Source organism: Oreochromis aureus, linkage group 17 (assembly GCF_013358895.1).
Source record: "Oreochromis aureus strain Israel breed Guangdong linkage group 17, ZZ_aureus, whole genome shotgun sequence".
Lineage (NCBI taxonomy): Eukaryota > Metazoa > Chordata > Actinopteri > Cichliformes > Cichlidae > Oreochromis > Oreochromis aureus.
The window spans coordinates 33,105,553-33,124,200 of NC_052958.1; the positions used below are offsets into that span (position 1 = coordinate 33,105,553).

Sequence of the window (18,648 nt, forward strand, 5' to 3'; positions counted from 1 at the left end):
AAGCACATGCATCCAAACACATTTTAATATATTCAGCATAAACATATGCACACACGCACACACGCACACAGACACACGCTTGGAATACAAATAAGAAGTAGAGGTTATGACATTTCCCAAATAGCCACAATATTACTGCCAAAAAAAAAAAAGTATTATATTTTCTTTGTCAGCGTGTCAGGCGCAGAGGTCCAGCTGTGCGGTGGGTAGCAGGTGACTGGTCCTGATACATCTTAGGGTTGGCCGAGGAGGTAAAATGAGGAGTGGGCAATGCATCGAGAGAGGCAGAGTTTGAAGTGCCACACGTGGTACTTCAATCACATTCAGTGATTGAGCCAGTCTCTCATACTGTGCGTCATCATTCCAGCTCTGGGTTTCTATAATACACCCTGACATAGCTATGTTCCACAGTATTTTCCCCCTCTCTCTCTCTGCAAGTCACACTGAATCCCTGTGCTTGCAGTGTCTTGTACCGCGTCTTGGCCGTGGATGCAGCGTGTGCAGAAAAACAAAGCCCCGTTAATTAATGTTGCTCTAATGTAAAATAAAGTGAAGGCATGTGACGAGAGAGAGGGTCTCCTGTTAGTGAATGCCAGCTACGTTTCTGAGGAGTTTTTGGTTCTGTTTGAAAGCACACACAGCAAATATCTCTCAGTAAGCAAGCAAGCTGTGATTATCCCACTGGTGCAGAAAATCTATAATTCTATATCAAATCTATATTTTTTTTACTCCTAGAATCACCAATTATCCTAACTAGACATACAACACATCAATATACAGAAAAATTTGCTTTTCACTTCACAACAGCCATTGTTCTCCCTAAATGTTCACTTAATTGAATGTTCTTTTAACATCATTGGACAGAACTATCCAGTGGCTTGTCAATCAGCTATAAACTTTCCATGTATTTAACTTCATTCAGGGTAATCACAGGGTTAATACAGACAGACAAGCATTCACGCTTGTTACATGTCATTATACCTACAACTAGTTTACAATGAGCAATTAACAGTTAATAGACAGGAGGTATATATTTACTTACTACAGTCTGCAAGTGCTGACAAGTGCCCTCAAACCAATCTCCTGTCGGCTTTGTTAGACTCAAAGTCCTGGCTGCTACCGTATTGCATATTTATAGATATACAGTATCTACAGCGTTTCTTCTTCATTCACTACTTTTCTCTCTGTATGCTTTTTATACACCACTCTGCATTAAATCATTAGTTATTATTATTAAACTCTGGTTCTCATCCACAGTGTGTGTTTTTGCCCTGCCTCCCTCCATTCACCCTCCCTGAGTCTGCTTCTGTTGGAGGTTTCTTCCTGTTAAAAGGGAGTTTTTCCTTCCCACTGTTGCCAAGTGATTGCTTACAGGGTTTTTTTATTTTAGTTGAGCCTTGAGACAACTGCTGTTGTGATTTGGCGCTACATAAATAAATCGGAATTGAACTGAATTGATTTTGGATTTATCCTGGGTCACTAATATTACACTATAATGGGGTTTTGATTTGCTGTTTACCTATTTTTTCAACCTAAAACCAAATGAGTGGACAAATCCTAGATTCTTATGATGTGCCATTAAGTGCTATTAATAAGTCTAAGCGTAAGCATATCAATAAGCATAATAAGAAATGTTACTTTACTACTTTGGTTTTGTTCTGAAAAGGCATATACAGGAAGCACATATAATGGTTCAATCAATACGATGAATAAAATCCTGCACATACAGAATACAGGAACATCAGTTAATGTTTACACCAGAACAGGAGGCGAGCTGCTGTCTCAATGACTCGTTGGTGCCAGAGTGGCTGCTCTGAGTACTTCTGGGAATTTCACCAGAACATTCTCTGCAATCCACACAGGTCAGTGGAAAAAAACCCAAATGCTCCTGTGGGAATGTGCATTGTAGAGAGAGAGGTCAGACGAGTGCTATTATTGTGAGCATCTTATAAACCAAAACCCTTCTCAATTTGAGGCAGACGGGCTACATCAGCAGAAGACCACGGCAGCCAAAAACATGCATCTGAGGCTACCGATGTGCCGGCTCAGAGCAGACATCACCAGTTTGAATCCATCCACCGACCGGCCTTGCATGTGCGTGTGTCAGTAGTCCAGGCTATGAGTCTGGTGGTGTAATGGTCTTAGTGGCACAGCCTATCAGAGTGGCCTCTGCATGACCATGATTAAGCCATCTCCTAATGGGCGCTTCCAGCATGCTGACACACCAAGTCTCAAATCAAAAGTCGTCTCAAATTGATTTCATGACACGACATTGACTTCGCTGGGCTTCTGAGGCCTCCCCATTCACCAGATCTTAATCCAGTAGAACACCTTTGGGATGTTGCAGATGAGTGCAGAACAGGAGATTTGCAGCATGAATGTGCCGCTCGTGAATCTGCGGAAATAGTGTGAAATCATGTCAGCATGCACCAAACTCAGAGGAATACTTCCTTCAGTTGGTGGAATCATGTCAAAAATAGCTGCTGCTGCTTTTGAGCACTAATAGCGGCGATATCGAGCATTACATGCATCTCTAAATGAAATGATCAGCATGCGTTTATTAGAGCAGAAGTAGTAACTCGTAAGCCCCTCCCAGCTCTTGGGGGGTCTGCAGATCAATTTGGATTTCTCTTGTTGTTTGTGTGTTTTTGTTTTTGACTATTTTACAAATGGAAATTGAAAGTATCTATCTATCTATCTATCTATCTATCTATCTATCTATCTATCTATCTATCTATCTATCTATCTATCTATCTATCTATCTATCTATCTATCTATCTATCTATCTATCTATCTATCTACAGTCACACAGATGGATGGCAAGATTAAAGGAAAGTCCAAATTAAATTTGTTTTAAGTGAGTGATCACATGTAATAACGAAAGAAAACATTCCCATCTCGATAGGAGTGGTCTCTTCCCGGATAATAGGGCTTCCATCCATGAGGCACAAGGGATCAGTAAATGGTTAGACGCAATAAAATGACGTAAATGCGCACAGGCCCGATGGAAGATTTCAAACCAGTGCATCAGACAGCACTTTCCACCACTATCATCAGAACACCAGAAACATTTGTAATATCATGTGGGATATTCCGCCTGTCCAGTAGATTTCCAGAGACTTGGAATCAGTGCTAAACCAGACTGGACCTGTGCACGCAGCAAGTGGTGGCCCACCACTTCGCATGGACACTTAATGCTGTTTTACCTGTTCGTATCTTTGAGTTTGTTTTGTAAAATGATAATGTTAACAATAATAATGTTGAATTAAAAACCTTATTCTACTTTGAGCAAAAAACAAGCATGTGTTACTAAGTGCATGCAGGAAGAACACAAGACTTCCCACATAACAAGCTGTGTTCTGGTGCAGGTGTCCACTCATTTACTGGCTGCTGCTGCAAAAGCAGAAACTGAATACACGGTGGGGAAATTAAGAGTCTAAAGCTGACTACTTTATCCAAGTGAAATGACTGGGATTTGTGACCACTGCCGCGGAGAATGCCAATCAACTGTGAAAGCTTTTGCTAACATGAGCTCGTGGCTTGACCAATTACAGTGAAATTTAATGGGTTTAGCGTCAGTGTCCGTGTTTTGGCCACAACAGCGGAGGAAACAGGTCCTCCAGGGGCGAAAAAAGTTTGAAACCAATTAAATGAGGGAATTATCCTTCTTCCTCCTCTTTCCTCTCTCCCTGATGTAATGTCTCCTTGCAGACTTTGACCAGGAAGATTTTAAAAAAAGAGTTCCCAGAAGCTTCTCAAGTCAGAAAAAAGCAGAAATAGAAACGGCAAAAAGACAGTGGGAGATAAAATGCAAAATAGACGACAAAAGCGAGGCTAGTGTGAGAATTAGAGCGGGCGAGATGGAGATGGGAGAGCGTGATTTTTCTAAAGATAAAGGCTGGCTGTTGTCCTGTCCACTTGTTCTATTTATTCACACCAATCTGTGGGAGATAGTCTAAGTAATGATAAAAGACAAAATGTAAATACTCTGAAAGACAAACACACATCCCAGGTACAATGTGATTAGAAAGGGAAATGGCACTGGCCTCCCCCTCCCTCCTCCTCCTAAATGCACCATGCAGTACAGAAACCAATTCTTTTCCTCTTTTGCTGGCAAGGGATGTGACACAGAGGGATGGGGGAGATTTTCCCCCAGAAATTTGTTCTTGGCAAGGTGCAAAGGTCTGTGAAACAGCATTTAGAGCATGGAAGACTGAAATTCTCCACTGAAAACAATACTAATGAACTTCTCTGAAGCAGCATTTAAACCATGTCAGTGTAAAACTTTGCTCTGCGAGAAACTTCAGTGAAACCTTTCAGAGCGGTATTATAGACCAACGTCACTCTACAAATTTCACTTCTCTTCTCTTCTCTTCTCTTCTCTTCTCTTCTCTTCTCTTCTCTTCTCTTCTCTTCTCTTCTCTTCTCTTCCCGCAGGCTCATCACTGTACAAAGTGAACAGCAGGAGCCCCGGTGGCAGCAGCCCCCTCGTATCAGGGCCTGGGCATCACTACAGTGTGGCATCTATCCGCAGCTAGCAGAAGGGGAGATTACTCAGTGCTCACATCAAAGGAGGTTTGTCTAACTTGGGTCTGGCGTTGTGCTGGTAGAGCAAGTCCTTGGAGCAGCCGTGCCGTTCTTATCTCTCCCCCACAGACTCTTTCTGCTTTTCTGCAGCAACACAACTGGCTCCCGGTAACACTGACGCATGAATGCATGGCTCTGCGTGGTCAAAATGTGCACACAGACAAACACCAGTTCACATTCTCTCGTATGAAAGCACACATACACAAAGGGCACACACGGCACAGAAGCAGCTCTCCCTCTCTCTCTCTCTCTTTTCCCTGATATTAGTAGAATTTGTTCTGCTGAGCGAGTCTCTCTCTCTCTCTCCCTCCTCCTGCTTCTTGTCGAGAGCTGAACCTGGTTCAGTGAATATTTGAAATGGATTAAATGATTATCCCTGGACAGATGCTTGCAAAAGAACCCTCTGCGGTGGAATATGATGTTAAATATTTTAACCACTCCAGGTGTACTTTCAACACGAAAGCACCAGCAAAGTGAAAATCGCTGAAACGTATAAACAAACTGGCTTATGGTGTTTTACACACTAAACTCAGATGATATTAATTTCAGGATGAAGGGCAACTAGAAAAATCAACAGTTTGAAAAATGGATTTGAGAGGGTTCTCATGTTTGTGCGTTAAAGATGAAGTCACCACCAGCACGTAGCTTAACTCAAAGAGCATTGCCATGTCATACCAGCACATCCTTTCATAAGAGACTCACCTATATAGCTTTTATTTAAGGCATAGACTGCATATAAATGATGGACTCAGCCACCACAACATCACCCACCAATTTGTAATCTCCTTTTTTGAGACCTCATGGCATCCACGGACTGTGCAGGTGTGAGTCAGCACCCCCCTGTCAGTCAAAGTGGCCGTACCACAGCCTTACTTAACTGTAAATGAAGGTGAGTTTAAATACTTGGAGTCAACCACCCAAAGCAGGAGAGTGCACAGGAGAAGTGAATAAGAGAGCGGAGGCAGGGTGGAGCGGGCGGAAACGGGTGTCAGGGATATTTTGTGACAGAAGGATTGCAGGGAGCGGGAAGTGAAAGGGAAGGTTTATAACCTGCTATGATGGATGGGTTGGAGAGGGTGGCACTAACTGAAAAGACAGGAGGCCAGACTGGAGGTGGCAAGGTGGAAGATGATAAGATTTTTGTTGGGAGCAACCAGAAGGGACAGGATTAGAAATGAGAACATCAGAGGGACAGCTCAGGTTGAGTGGTTTGGAGGTAAAGTCAGAGAGGTGAGGCTGGGATAGTTTGGACATGTGCAGAGGGGGATAGTGGATATAATGGACAAAGGCAGATGAATATGGAGGAAAAGAGGAAGACCACAGAGGAGGTTCACATATGCAGTGAAGGAGGACATGCAGAGGGTTGGTGTGACAGAAAAGGATCCAACGAGTAGAGTGAGATGGAAGACAGGAGATCCATTGTGGCAACCCCTAAAGGGAGGAAGCAATGTGTCAGTTGTAAAAGTTGGGGAAATTATCTACAGAGAACCAAAGGGTTTATTTATTTATTTATTTATTTTGGCAAAAGGCTTTAAACACGTGTATTCCAGATGAAAGGTTGGGCATTTTGACCTATGGGGAGTGATTCGGGTTTGAAGCCGTCTCGAGTAGCCATTTGAGGACCTGCTTTTGCCCTTTCTGTCTTGACATCATTTTTAACCCCTGAGGTCACCACCTGGTTAAATCCGCAGCTAGACTGTTTTTCCTTGTTGCTGCCCGTTATGCTAAGCTAACAGCATCTTAGCTTTACTTAGATTTACAGCCTTGCCAGAGGGCAAATGAGAGTATTTCCCAGTTGTATAAAACAAATGCTTTGGAATTCTTTATTCATCAGTGTATGCAAAAAAAAGCTTTGCTTTGTAAAATCTATGATTAATTAAATGCAAGCATATGTGTGTGAGAGAGAGAGAGAGAACCAAGAGAGAACAAGATAGGCCACGCATGTGTGCTCGCCAGTATGCCAGTCTGTACTGAGCTGCAGTTACAGACATTAGTCATCGATGTTGTCATGAACAATGGAAGCAGGCTTATTCTCCCAAAAAATGTGAATCCCCCCACCACCATCACCACCCTTCTACACACAAACGCACACTCTCTACGAGGGCCTTACCTTCTGTTTATTACTTAAAAAGGAACATTATGTACTCCCATTTATTTAAAAAAGAAAATCAGATTTCTTTTGTAAACATGACACTAGTTTATAAAATCTAAAACAATTAGGCTACGGTTACTTATTTACCACAACAAAGTAAGTTGAGAAGGATTAAGGGCAGCTGGGTTCCACAGAAAAAAAATTAAGATAGAAAAACACAAATATCAGAGTTATGAGGCTCTAAGACAACATCAACATCAAATGCTGAAAGTAATTAACTTGATATCAGTGAATCATTAACCCAGTTCTGCCTGGTGGACCAATAGATTTCTCAACCCGCATCTTACCAGATCCACAGTGACCCCTACTGGTGATTTAATAATATTACAGTCCAACTCAGTGACCCAGTCTTGAAGGCATTGCACGCTCTCTTTGGTGTTCATTGTCATTTAATGAGGTATCTATTGCACTAATTTAGTTTGCATGACATACACCTCTTGCACAGTATGGAAACAACTCCTGCAGAAACAATAAAATAACCCCCAGTCTTAATATTGGAGCCACAGGAAAAAGCATAATGAATGACCGTTTTGACATACGTCCTATTTGCCTTTGACGACTGCATGTTCCAGGGGTTAAATAAATACCAGGAACATCCATTCACAAATATCAGCTCTCTGCCGTCAAATAAACTTTGTCCTTGGCTTCATTTCAGCTGTGCCGTCCTGTTTTGATTCCAAAAGTCAATGCCTCGACTAAAGGCAAACACAAGGGAACAAACTTCACTATAAAACGGCCCTGTCTTCTGGCTCCTGTCTAAAACCACCTGCCATCATGGACAAATTACTACATCTAATATCACTATCCATTCACATCCTGTGTGTGTGTGGAGAGGGTGTCGTACTAATGCCAGTTGAACTTGCTCCCATCCCCTGTAACGACAAAGCGGTGGAGAAGCTGTCTCGCCTGGCCGTCACTTACATCAATGAGGATCGCAGCGAAGGCTACAAGTTTGCCCTGAACCGCATCGCAAATGTCCATCTGCACGCTCAGGTCAGTACAAAGACCAGAGGAGGCTGTAAAACACATGTTTGTTCATCCTAGACCAGGGTGGGAAGTGTTTATATGTATCAGCCATGACCAGATTCATGTCAGGGGAAGCCCATTTAATAAAATTTAAAACAACAAAAATCAAAAATTACCCTTCTCCAGGACTCACTGTGGCTTCTAGATTCTCCAATTGAGGACCCACTGGGTTAAATGAAAGCTGGGAAAAACAGCAGCAGTTTCATTAGGGAGCAGCAACTTAAACACTAAAAACAACAAGAAACACTTTGGTGCAAATGGCCGCCATCAGTGCATGTCGCTTTTAATAAATGTAGCATTAAGATCAAAGTACATAATTTCATATCATAAAACGGGAAGCCATTCCTTTTTCACGCCTCATGAAAAAAGGCCTCTAGGATTGAAGCGAGTGTTAATAAAGTCCAGGTCATTTCAGTCCAGCACTGCTGGGACAAACCTTGCACAACAGACTTTATGAACTTCATGCTGTCAGCTGCTGAAGGCTATAGTGGCCCGACTGTGGGATAGATCAGGTTTTAAGAGGCTCAGATCAACTTCATGACCTAAAAAGGCTGCTATTACTGTGGCGCAAAGTGTTGACAAATCATTATTGTACAAAGTGTTGTGTGGAATTACACAGAGCACCTCCTAAATGGTCCCTTATTGATATACTTAACAGAACAAATGATGCTACTTGGCAGGAGGACTTCTCATAAATTTGAGCCTCATAGCTTTGTTAATGCCTGCTCTCCCTTATCGCATGTGTTTATACTCTGAATTACAGGGCCCGGCAGGCAACGTGTATTACCTCGACCTGGAAGTCCTGGAGACCAAGTGTCACACAGGCAGCAAGAAACCATGGAAACGTTGTGACGTCAGGCCATTCATGGAAACGGTAGGATGCTCACACGTATACAAACAAGAGCACGTGTCCGCACGTGTAGGAGGCCCCTATATGCCTGAAGGCACTGTTTGTAAGATATGTCCCACACTGTACTGGATAATGTAAGGAAGTCACACTTAAACCATATACATGAAGCTTTGGACATGAAGCTATTTGAGCTTTTGGAAGTGTCAGGGCGTTCTTTCAGAAGTCACAGTCAAAATTGAAAAATTGAAAAATATATTCTGTTAAAACAGATATTTGTGGTTTACATATTTTACTTATAAAACTTCCATTATAAAAAACTTCCTATTGATTTAATCATGAAAGCAACTCCTTGGTGAAAGGAACTATTGGCATGGCAATCATGGGCCACTTTATTAGGTACATCTGTTCAACTGCTCGTTAATGGTTGTTGGTTTATTAATGGATTGTTGATAGCGGACAGGCTGAATTGGGCTCATCAGAAACTGCTGTCTACTGGGATTTTCCCACACAATCATCTCTAGGGCTTAAAGAAAATAGTCTGAAAACAACAACCAGTGAGTGGTGAAAATGCATTGTTGGCATCAGAGGTCAGAGGAGAACAGCCAGACTGCTTTGAAATGATAGCAAGGGAACAACCAAGGTATGCAGAAAAGCATCTCTTACTGCACAACACAAACCTCTAAGCAGTTGGGCTACAGCAGCAGAAGACCACACTGGGTGCCCTACTCATGTCAGATAAGGCAGAAGACTGGAAAAACTTGAACTTCCCTTAAGCGTCTGGATTTCTGCTGTGACATTTGGATGTTAGGGTCAGAATGTGGTGTAAATGACATGAATGTAGGGATCCATCCTAATCTTATATCAGCGGAAGTGGTGGAAGTGGTGTAATGCTGTGGGGGATCATTTCTTGGCACATTTTGGACAATTAATAGTATCAAATAAATATTTAAACATCACAGTCTACCTGATTATTGTTGCTGAAAGTGTCCACAGTGTAACCGTCTTCTAATAGCTGCTACCATCAGGATAAAGCATCATGTCACAAAGGTCAGATCATTTCAAACTCGTTTTTTAACATGATAGAGAGTTCACTGTGTTCAAATGGCCTCCACAGTCACTATATCTCAATCCAATAGAGCGCCTTTGGGATGTGGTGGAACAGCAGATTCGCATCATGAGTGTACAGCGGACAAATCTGCAGCAACTGTGTGATGCTGTCACGTAGCATGGACCAAAATCTCTGAGGAAAATTTCCAGCAACGTTGTTGAATCTGTGCTATTAGGAATTAAGACAGCTCTGAGGCAAAAAGGGGTCCAAACCAGTAGTAGAAGCATAGTGTACCTAACAAAGTGGCTGGTGAATGTCAGTCCTGTAACACTTACAAACACAAACTTTTTTTTTTTTACAGCAATAGGAAATTCAAATGAGTTTATGTCTTTTCCATACAGGTGAGCGACTCCTAAGCCAAAAACAGCCCTTTGAAAAAGTAACACAAGCCAAAACACTCACACTTGTCTCACTGATAGAAGAGTACATTCAAAGTTTTTTCTTCTTGCATCTGTTTGTGCCAAGTCTTTGTAGTAAAGTGGTTGATATTGGGCCAATCAGGAATTCTGTCTGTTTTATCTTTTTTATTTTTTCAAAGCAAATCTCTGGCAACTGCAACACCACCATCCTGCACACACCAGAGGGCTACTCCTACTTATACAGCTACGACTGTGCTCTCGTGCCAGGTAATGTTAGCAGGTTCCTATCCCCTAACCACTAACTGGTTACATACACAGAAGGTCGCATGCATACAGTGCTGTGCAACATGAGTCGCAACATAACGTCTATTATTAGATGCCCACTGTTTATCGATGTCTTTAAATAATGTGTAGCATCAGAGATCATGCAGCCGGCATGTGCTGCTTTGGATACCACATCAAGCTGGAGATTTAAGGTAAAGAAAATATCGAATTAAAACAAAGAAATTGTAAATATCCAGTAAGGAAAAATTCTCATAAGAAACAACAACAAAGACCTGAGGAGAGAAAAGTATCGACGTTTCATTGTGAGTATCTCAATTTGTTATGCGCAGGTGTAACTAATAACATTAATGATGGCCCAGTCTAATGAAGCTGAGTCCTAATTAATTATCAATTAGTCACGCTAGTGAATTTCCCACTATGACAAATCAAAAGGTCGAGCGTGAAAATGATGATTTGGCCCCGATCTCAATCGATTTCCCTTCTCTCTCACTGCCACACGCCCTCCCCACTGGCTTTTAAAATCTTTTCTCAGGTTAAAGTTTAGTGTTTGGTTTGGTGCTACTTAGGAGACATCAGCAAAAGCAGATTACACCTCACTGTCATGAAAAGAGAGTTCTCCAGTGCATTTGGAGAGCGAAAAGTTGTGTATCCGTTCAAAATGACATGACTTTTTTTCCTTTTCTGCTTTCACTGTAAATTTAGTGCCACTGCTTTATCCAGTCTCTATCATCTGTTTGTTAGATGTAATTTAATACAGACATTTACTTATTCATTCTTATTCAATTCTCTGATTTCTGCAGATTCCCCAGAGAAACTCCAGCAGATCTGCCCAACATGCCCCCTCCTGCTCTCCGTAGACAGCCCCGAGGCCATGACTGCTGCTCAGGTCACTCTGGTATCCTATAAAAGGACGTCCACTCTGGCTGCAGGGCTCGGGGTGAAAAAAATCACTAGAGCTGCTGCAAAGGTATCGCTAGATATACTGTTATTAACTTTGATGGGGGGAAAGAAAGCTGCGGGGCTAATTTTATTGCTTGACAGTGCGTCAAACGTTATGTTTATGGGGGGAAATCACACTTAAGGAAATTCTCTGGGTATACATATGCAGAAGGTACAGTGCACCTTTGAGCTTCAGTGTTCCAGATAAGAACCATTATTGCACAAGCATCACCATCACGCAATAGTTATAGACGAGTCTGGCAAGGTTGCAAAGGATCACTGAAGGCACTTTCCTCCTTGGCCCAGCTTTTGTTTGGGGAGCAAATAAGAAAAACTGAATAGTTTGCTTGGGGACCAAAGCTAAGTACGCTGCTTTTGCATATGATAGGCCAGCTTCAGGATGGAAAAACCAACATGATAGCTGTCGCAATAAAAATCCTGCCATCTCTATTTGTGCCTGTGCTTGTGTTTGTTTTTGCAGTTTGCTCCTCTCTTCCCATATTATTTTTATATTTCAGTCTGTGCCAGTAAAAGCCACCTTTGTGGAATACACAGTGCAAGAATGCCCCGAGGGAGTGACAGAAAGAGGCACCTGCCAGCGACTGACACTCAACTCGGACACAGAGGTACTCGTAGAGAAGTTACTCGAAAGAATGACACATTCACACACCAATTTATTAGATACACCCGTACAATGTGCATTAATTTATTGTTTTTTAGGATTCCTGTATTGTTTAGTCATGCCACTGTTGGAGATTCTTTATTTTTGTGTCCCTATTGCCCAGCTAAGAAGATTTTGTGGCCTCCTTGTGTATGTAAACAAGAACGACAAAAGCATTTCCAAGGTCAACAAAAATTGAACATTACAAACTTCACAAAGGGAAATTCATGGAAGAGCTGTATGAATTCTAGATCTATTTGCGTGGCCACTTAGTGCATATTAATGATAAATTAGTACTCAGACATAGTCAAGCAGCGCTGTCTGAAACAGCACTGTTAATTACAAATCATCGATCACCATTGTGTGTGTGATCACTGAATCATTTCATGGAGAATTTACTAGCTGACATAACTAATTCAGTTACGTTTAAAATGTGACGTCACTTATTTGTTTTAGCCCATTCAGACATGAATAGTGGTGCTGGGGTGCAGGTGGGTTGCGAAGCGGCTTGCAGATGCTCAGCAATTATTTGCAGGGTAAAGCAGGCTTTGATATCAGCTTCTAGTAATAACATCAGCTGAGCTGCAGGGACTGTTGCTGAGCTTAACTTACTCAAACAGTAACTGAAAAGGAATTGGCTGAAGCCTTGTGGCTTATAATTATCCTATCCCTTACCCCCCAAAACTTCATTTACTGCCTGAACTAATGCCATGTTTATGTATTTATTTATAACTGAAGATTCCTGAGAGGGAATGTACATTTTAACCCACCCTGTGTCATCTTCTTACTTTTTAATAGTCTCCCGGTATGTCACAGAAATACATTACCAAATGTCTCACACTCTTCTCTCAGACTGCAGGTTTCTGCACAGGATCTGTACATGGAGACATGAATACTGATCCTGATGTCCAGACGTCCTGTGAGATGTTTAAAGTACAGGTATGGGAGGAAATTACGTAATATTTTTTAATATTTCATTGCTAAGCCAAAGTAGCAGCTCATTTACGCAAAGATCTTATAAATTCACAACAACTATAACATCAGTATGATGAGGAGGAAAGGAATAGAAGTGACTGCATGTGCAATGGTCCAAACATGTTTCTTATTCTCCAATGACAAGAAGAAGAAAAGATTTAAATTTATAGTAAAGCCAACATTCAATGTGCATGCAAGATTTGACCTAAAAACCTGTTCTGATTGTTCTCTATCAAAAACTGTGAACGTCCTACATGCAGGAAAATCGCAGCGGAGGTGTAACAATGATAGCAGCTGAATTATCCGCAACCCAAAAGTGAACAGAAAATTTAAATGCATTAATAGAAGAATGTCAGTAACTGAGAAAAAAAGCAAAAACTTCTGGAAAAGTGTACCATTTAGTGTCAGTTCACACTGTAGGACTGGGAGTTGGGAGTGTAATAACCCACCACTTGACCTTGATTTGATGAATGTTTCATGTTCTCTGTTTTCTTTCAGTTTTTTTTTTACTAAAGTAACCTTTAGAGTGAACATTTAACTCTCTGAATGGAAGCCAGTGGTCATATAATTATTCTGTCATATCTTACAAGTTGCTGGTTTTGTGTGTGTGTGTTTAATCCTATGTGTGAGATTTCAAATTGTATGCTCCTGCGCTGTAATTATGTTGTCTTCTCAGTTCATTTAAGAGCGTGTGGTTTGTAAAGCAGTTTTACAGTATTGAGTGAAATTCATTCGTGCAACCAGAAGAGTTCTCATTTGGTGTGGTGTTGTCTGCGTCTCTTCAGAATGTGGATGTCCTCCGGCCGGTGCAGCCACAGGGTCACGACCTCCCAGAAAACCCAGCAATCCCGACCTTCCCACCTGTGATTGGCGGCCCAGGAAACGATCCGCAGCCTGTTCCCTCTGACCCTCCCTTTCCCACTGCCGTTCACCCTGTACCCGTTGACCCCTCTGTGGCTGTTAACCCAGCTGTCCCTCTTAGCTCTTCTTCCAGTGAGTCTGCTGAAGGTCTACTCACTGAGCCTTCTGACTCATCCTCCGAGGAAATCGGAGGCCCTGTGGCTCTGCGTCCCCCTTTTAACTTCCACTACCAGAGGCGTGACCGTGAAAAACGCCAGGCTTTGAACAACACCTCGCCCTCTCACCACCCTGTCTTCCTGTCTGATTTCCCCGGTGGGCCCTCTCCTTTCCGATCCTGTCCCGGTCCAGCTCGGTACACCACTGTTTAAGTGTTGCTGCTCTGTTCAGGAGTCTATTTTTCAATTTCTGATTTATCCAGTGAGAGCCTGTGCTGATAAACTGTTCCACTTTCTGTTGCTGGAAGCATAAAAATAATTTGTGCTAATAAGAGGAAACCTATCTCTTTTCACTGGCCCTGAAATAACCTCTAATCCTGCTGCATTGTAAACTGCTTCTAATGCAGCAAAATTCCTTCAGATGTTATTAAAAATTTCAATAAAACTTGTTTTGAAACCCTCATCAGAATCTTCAAATTCTTACGCTCATAGTCTGATAATACCTAGACTTATTTGGTAGTACATACAATTTTGATTGAAGAGTTGAATTTGTCGATCAAAGTCTTAATGGAACTAATCTTAAACTAGTTTAATGAATAATTGAATGTTTTGAGTGAAACAACATGGCCCAGAAAGCTGATAACTTTCATGCGCTTTTCTAATTCAGATATCCTTGCAAAATGCAGCCCCTGTGTTACAAGCATGTTTCATTAAATCTTTGATAATTCTCACATTCTTCAAAATGAATAACTAAAGAAGGAAATGGGTGTTTTAAAAATGCAGTAATGAGAAAATAACCAGCTGCAGCTGCAAATCTTTAGCTGCCATGCTGCAGCTGCATTTATTTTCCTACAATTTCTATGAAGCCCATCCCTGCTGAAATTAGGCATCAAAGGGCTAACATAAAGACGCAGACAACCATTCAAGTCCACGGCAATTTAGAATGCAATGCACATGTTTTTGGACTGAGTAGGGAAACCACAAAAACTGGTGAAAACCCATGTAGACACATTTAGAACATACAAACTGCACAGAAAGGCTCCAGCCGACTAGAGGAACCTTTTTTGCTGTGTGCTGTGCTAACTGCTGCACAGCTACGTCAACTCGCATCCAATTTTCTGTAATACATTTCATATGTAACGATAATGGACTGATTAATCACACTAGGTCATTTCATTTTACTGTTAACCTTCCCTCAAATGTTTTAAAGGTGACCTTTTATGCTTTTCCTTACTTCCTGTTACACATTGATACACTATACAGACACCTTCAGGAGCTGCTTGAGCAAGGAAACTTACGTCATGAAGCTCCTGGCCCACAGTTTTGTGCTGATGTTAATGCTAGAGGAAGTTTGGAACTGAGCAGTTACTGAATCAGCAGAGCACAGATGAGTTTTATGCACTATAGTTCTCAGCACTTGGGGAACTCCACTGCGTAACTTTATGTGGTCTGCCACTATGTGGCTGAGTTGCCTTGAGTATGCACTGGTACCACATACAGTTTGTTGTGCAATATCTATGAAGGAAGAGAGCTCACAAACTTGCTGTAATGATGGCATTTTATCACAGTACCATGTACCTCTTTAGAACAGCGGTGTCAGAGCTAAAGGCCCGAGGGCAAAGACTCCAATCTGCCCATTGGACGCCTTTGGAAAATGTGAAGGAGGGCATAAACTTGGACTTTTAACTGTTTTATCATTAGTTTTACAGCATTTCCTATTTCCATCATTGCCATTTTTACTACACCAAAGTAATTAAGTAATAGATAAACACTTAAATCAGAGAAAAGTTCCTGTTTTTTTATTATCTACTGTAGAGATTTCCTCATTCGTTACAACAACATTTATTTGTTGTAGAACACTGACATAGACGTACCATTGAAACTGCACTTCTTTTCTGAGATATCTCAGGGATTACATGTTTGGTTTACACTGACAGAATGGAGTCCGGCCCACTTGATATCAAAGTGGGCTGTAAGGGCCCATAATGTAACATGAGTTAGACTTCCCTGCTTTACAATGGCCCATCTTTCATAAGCATATATAAAGGCAAAGTGCATAGCTGGCTGCTTGATTTTGCACACCTGTAGAAATGGTGCTGAATTTGAACATACTTTTGTCCATATAACGTATGTATATAGCAGTGAATGCTGAAATTAAATATGAGGATTCAATATGATTCAAAGTTACAGGTGAGCCCTGTTAGCCGAAAGCTCAGGCTTCAGTCTATTTAGTGCACTTTTGTGTTAGGGGATATCCTTAACACAGTCATTTCAGGTACACAGCTCAGGTTATAAGTGCAGAAGCCCAACCTAATTGTTTCCTTTTTCTTTTTTAAATGTTCTGTTTGTGATAGACAGCCAATCAGAATATAGTAATATAAAAAGAACAAAGCTGAAAGATGAACTTTCACACAGAAGATGAGCTGAAGGTCAAAGGGCTAACAGAAGGTAAATAATGATTATTTTGATTTAATAAGCATGGAAATCTCCTCTAGTACAGCCCAAGAATAAAATTATGGAGTAGAAAATAACTGTAATATGTTCTTTTCAAGGGATGTCCTCATCCTGTCTTCATCTGGATAATTTTAACTCACAGGACTTTTATGAGTCAAAAAGGAATATTTTAGAACATTTTATTTTATTTTTTAAGTTTCAAGATGACAGTGTTGTACAACACAGCAAGGTTTGTATTCTCCACACCATATCCCTCAAGATCCAGATGGTTTAAAACCGCTTTACAAACACATCTGGCAAAGCAGGGGAAAAAGTCGGGGTTTGTTATTGTAGGACTCCTCACCACAGGGCTTATACTGTGCCAAATAGCACTGAAGTGAAAAGGAAAGTGCAAACATCTCAGGAAAGCTTTAAAAGCTTGCAGCTAGCTAAAGTGGGCCTTTATCAACACAGCTACATGAGCTATTAGAAAGAGCAGGACAGCACAGAGGAGAGACGCAGCACAAATGTGAAAAGTCATCTCGTACCTGGCTGGAGTGTCACTCTGGAGAATCCTCAATCAGCAGCATCTCAGTGTTTTTAAGGCCAGTGTGTCAGAAACTAGCTATTAAGAAAGCCACACACACAGAACAATGTCGAGTCCAGAGCAAAGACAAATTCAGAAACATATAAGCCAAGAGATGAAATATGACTAAGACAGAGCAAACCAGGTCAGGTCTCTGCAGTATGTCTTCATTTAAGAGACAGCAGAACATTATTTGAGCTTCATGCTTGACAGAGACGAAGATGAATGAAAAATGAAAAAAGCTAAAATAACCATTCGGAACACCATCCCCCCTGACATTAGCAAAATACCAGCAGTACTCATATGACAGCCATGTAAACAATTTCAGTGACTGACGACGTCCCACAGAGGTTTAAGTGTCTGTGACTCCCTAAATGCATCAAAACATCACTGCCATTCTTGATAATGCATTCTTCTGAATTGCAACAAACTGGAAGCTTCGGAGAAGCACAAGTGACACTTTCTTTATTTTCCCTATGGTTCTTAGCTTTCTGTGCAATGACAAATCCCCCAAAGCTACAAAAGAAGGAAGCTTGGGGTGTTGCAAAATCGCAACAGTTGTGAAAAAAAATTTCTTGAGTAAAGTCAGGGTATAAGTGAGTAGTCCTGTGTGATGTAGTCATTTCAGTACTTCAGTCTGACAACTGTTTCTGGATAAAACAAAGAGAAACCAAAACTGAGCTCTTGGCCAGCTGCTGGACAATCTAACCAGCAAATAGCTGTTTTAAATCATCAGTTAAGGGTATTCATTGGCAGAATTTGTGAGCACAACTAGCTGAAATGTTTTAAGGCATTTATTTGGGCAGTTTAGAGAAGAAATGAAACTTGGGAGAGACAGTGAATGACAACTAGAGGTGGCCAGGTCAGTCCAATGCTAGTACGATAGTAGGAACGATATTTTGTTTCAGGCCTGTAACACTGAATTGTGTTAAATAAATTATTGTTTGGAAATGAAAAAATATATACCTCATGCGCATGTGCATTAGAAAAATGTCTGAACGTTTTTTGTGTTGACTGCCTGTCACCTCTATTTTATTTATAGCCTATGGCACATTTAAACAACAGAAGTTGACCCAAAGAGGTAAGCACATTTACATTCAATGTCCAACAGTTTCAAAATACATTAAAAGCTGAAAGGTGTGTTTTGTTGTGTTAAGTAATTATTGTGCAAAGTAAAAAAGAAAAGAAAATCACAGTGATTTAATGGTTTTTAAAATGTCTTCAGAATTTGCAAACTAATGATAATTCATCTCAAAAATCATGACACACTGCTCTCGCCGCTAAAAGCTGCCTTTAAAGGTTAAAATATCAGTATTGACAAAATTGGCCCTCTATTTACTTGGTCAGTAAGTAACTTTTACTCCAGTGAATTTGCAGTATTGCACAGTCTAATGACAGCTAAATGCCTGGGTGAAGACTACGACTACAACCATCAGTAAGGGGCATACTTTTATTTTGAAATCCTATACGTGTTTGCTGCTTCTGCGCGTTTGTCGTAATTCCCATTTAGTCAAAGTGATTTAAACAAACTGCTACACTTTGCCACCCTACTTTTGAATATTTTTACCGGACTACACAAGACATCTGCCGTAATTTGCTTGTTTTGAAAATGAGTCGCAAAGAATAGCGCCGTGCGGCAGGGGGCGGGAGAGACCTTCAAAGCTACGCACG

General features: G+C 41.2%; 1 protein-coding gene across 1 annotated transcript; it reads left to right on the forward strand.

Moving 5' to 3' along the window:
• Window positions 1–7,435: 7,435 nt before the first annotated feature.
• Window positions 7,436–14,421, forward strand: si:ch211-262h13.5 (uncharacterized protein LOC571127 homolog). The gene is made up of 7 exons (XM_031760247.2): window positions 7,436–7,732; window positions 8,529–8,639; window positions 10,262–10,349; window positions 11,168–11,334; window positions 11,825–11,932; window positions 12,820–12,906; window positions 13,728–14,421. The coding sequence occupies exons 1-7, from the start codon at window positions 7,514–7,516 to the stop codon at window positions 14,169–14,171; spliced, it is 1,224 nt and encodes a 407-aa protein (XP_031616107.2). The 5' UTR covers window positions 7,436–7,513; the 3' UTR covers window positions 14,172–14,421.
• Window positions 14,422–18,648: the final 4,227 nt, after the last annotated feature.

Coding starts and splice junctions, on each gene's coding strand:
- si:ch211-262h13.5 (XM_031760247.2), top strand. CDS start 7,514: ATGGACAAATTACTACATCTAATATCACTATCCATTCACATCCTGTGT. Junction 11,335..11,824: donor TCACTAGAGCTGCTGCAAAG/GTATCGCTAGAT, acceptor TTTATATTTCAG/TCTGTGCCAGTAAAAGCCAC. Junction 12,907..13,727: donor GTGAGATGTTTAAAGTACAG/GTATGGGAGGAA, acceptor GCGTCTCTTCAG/AATGTGGATGTCCTCCGGCC.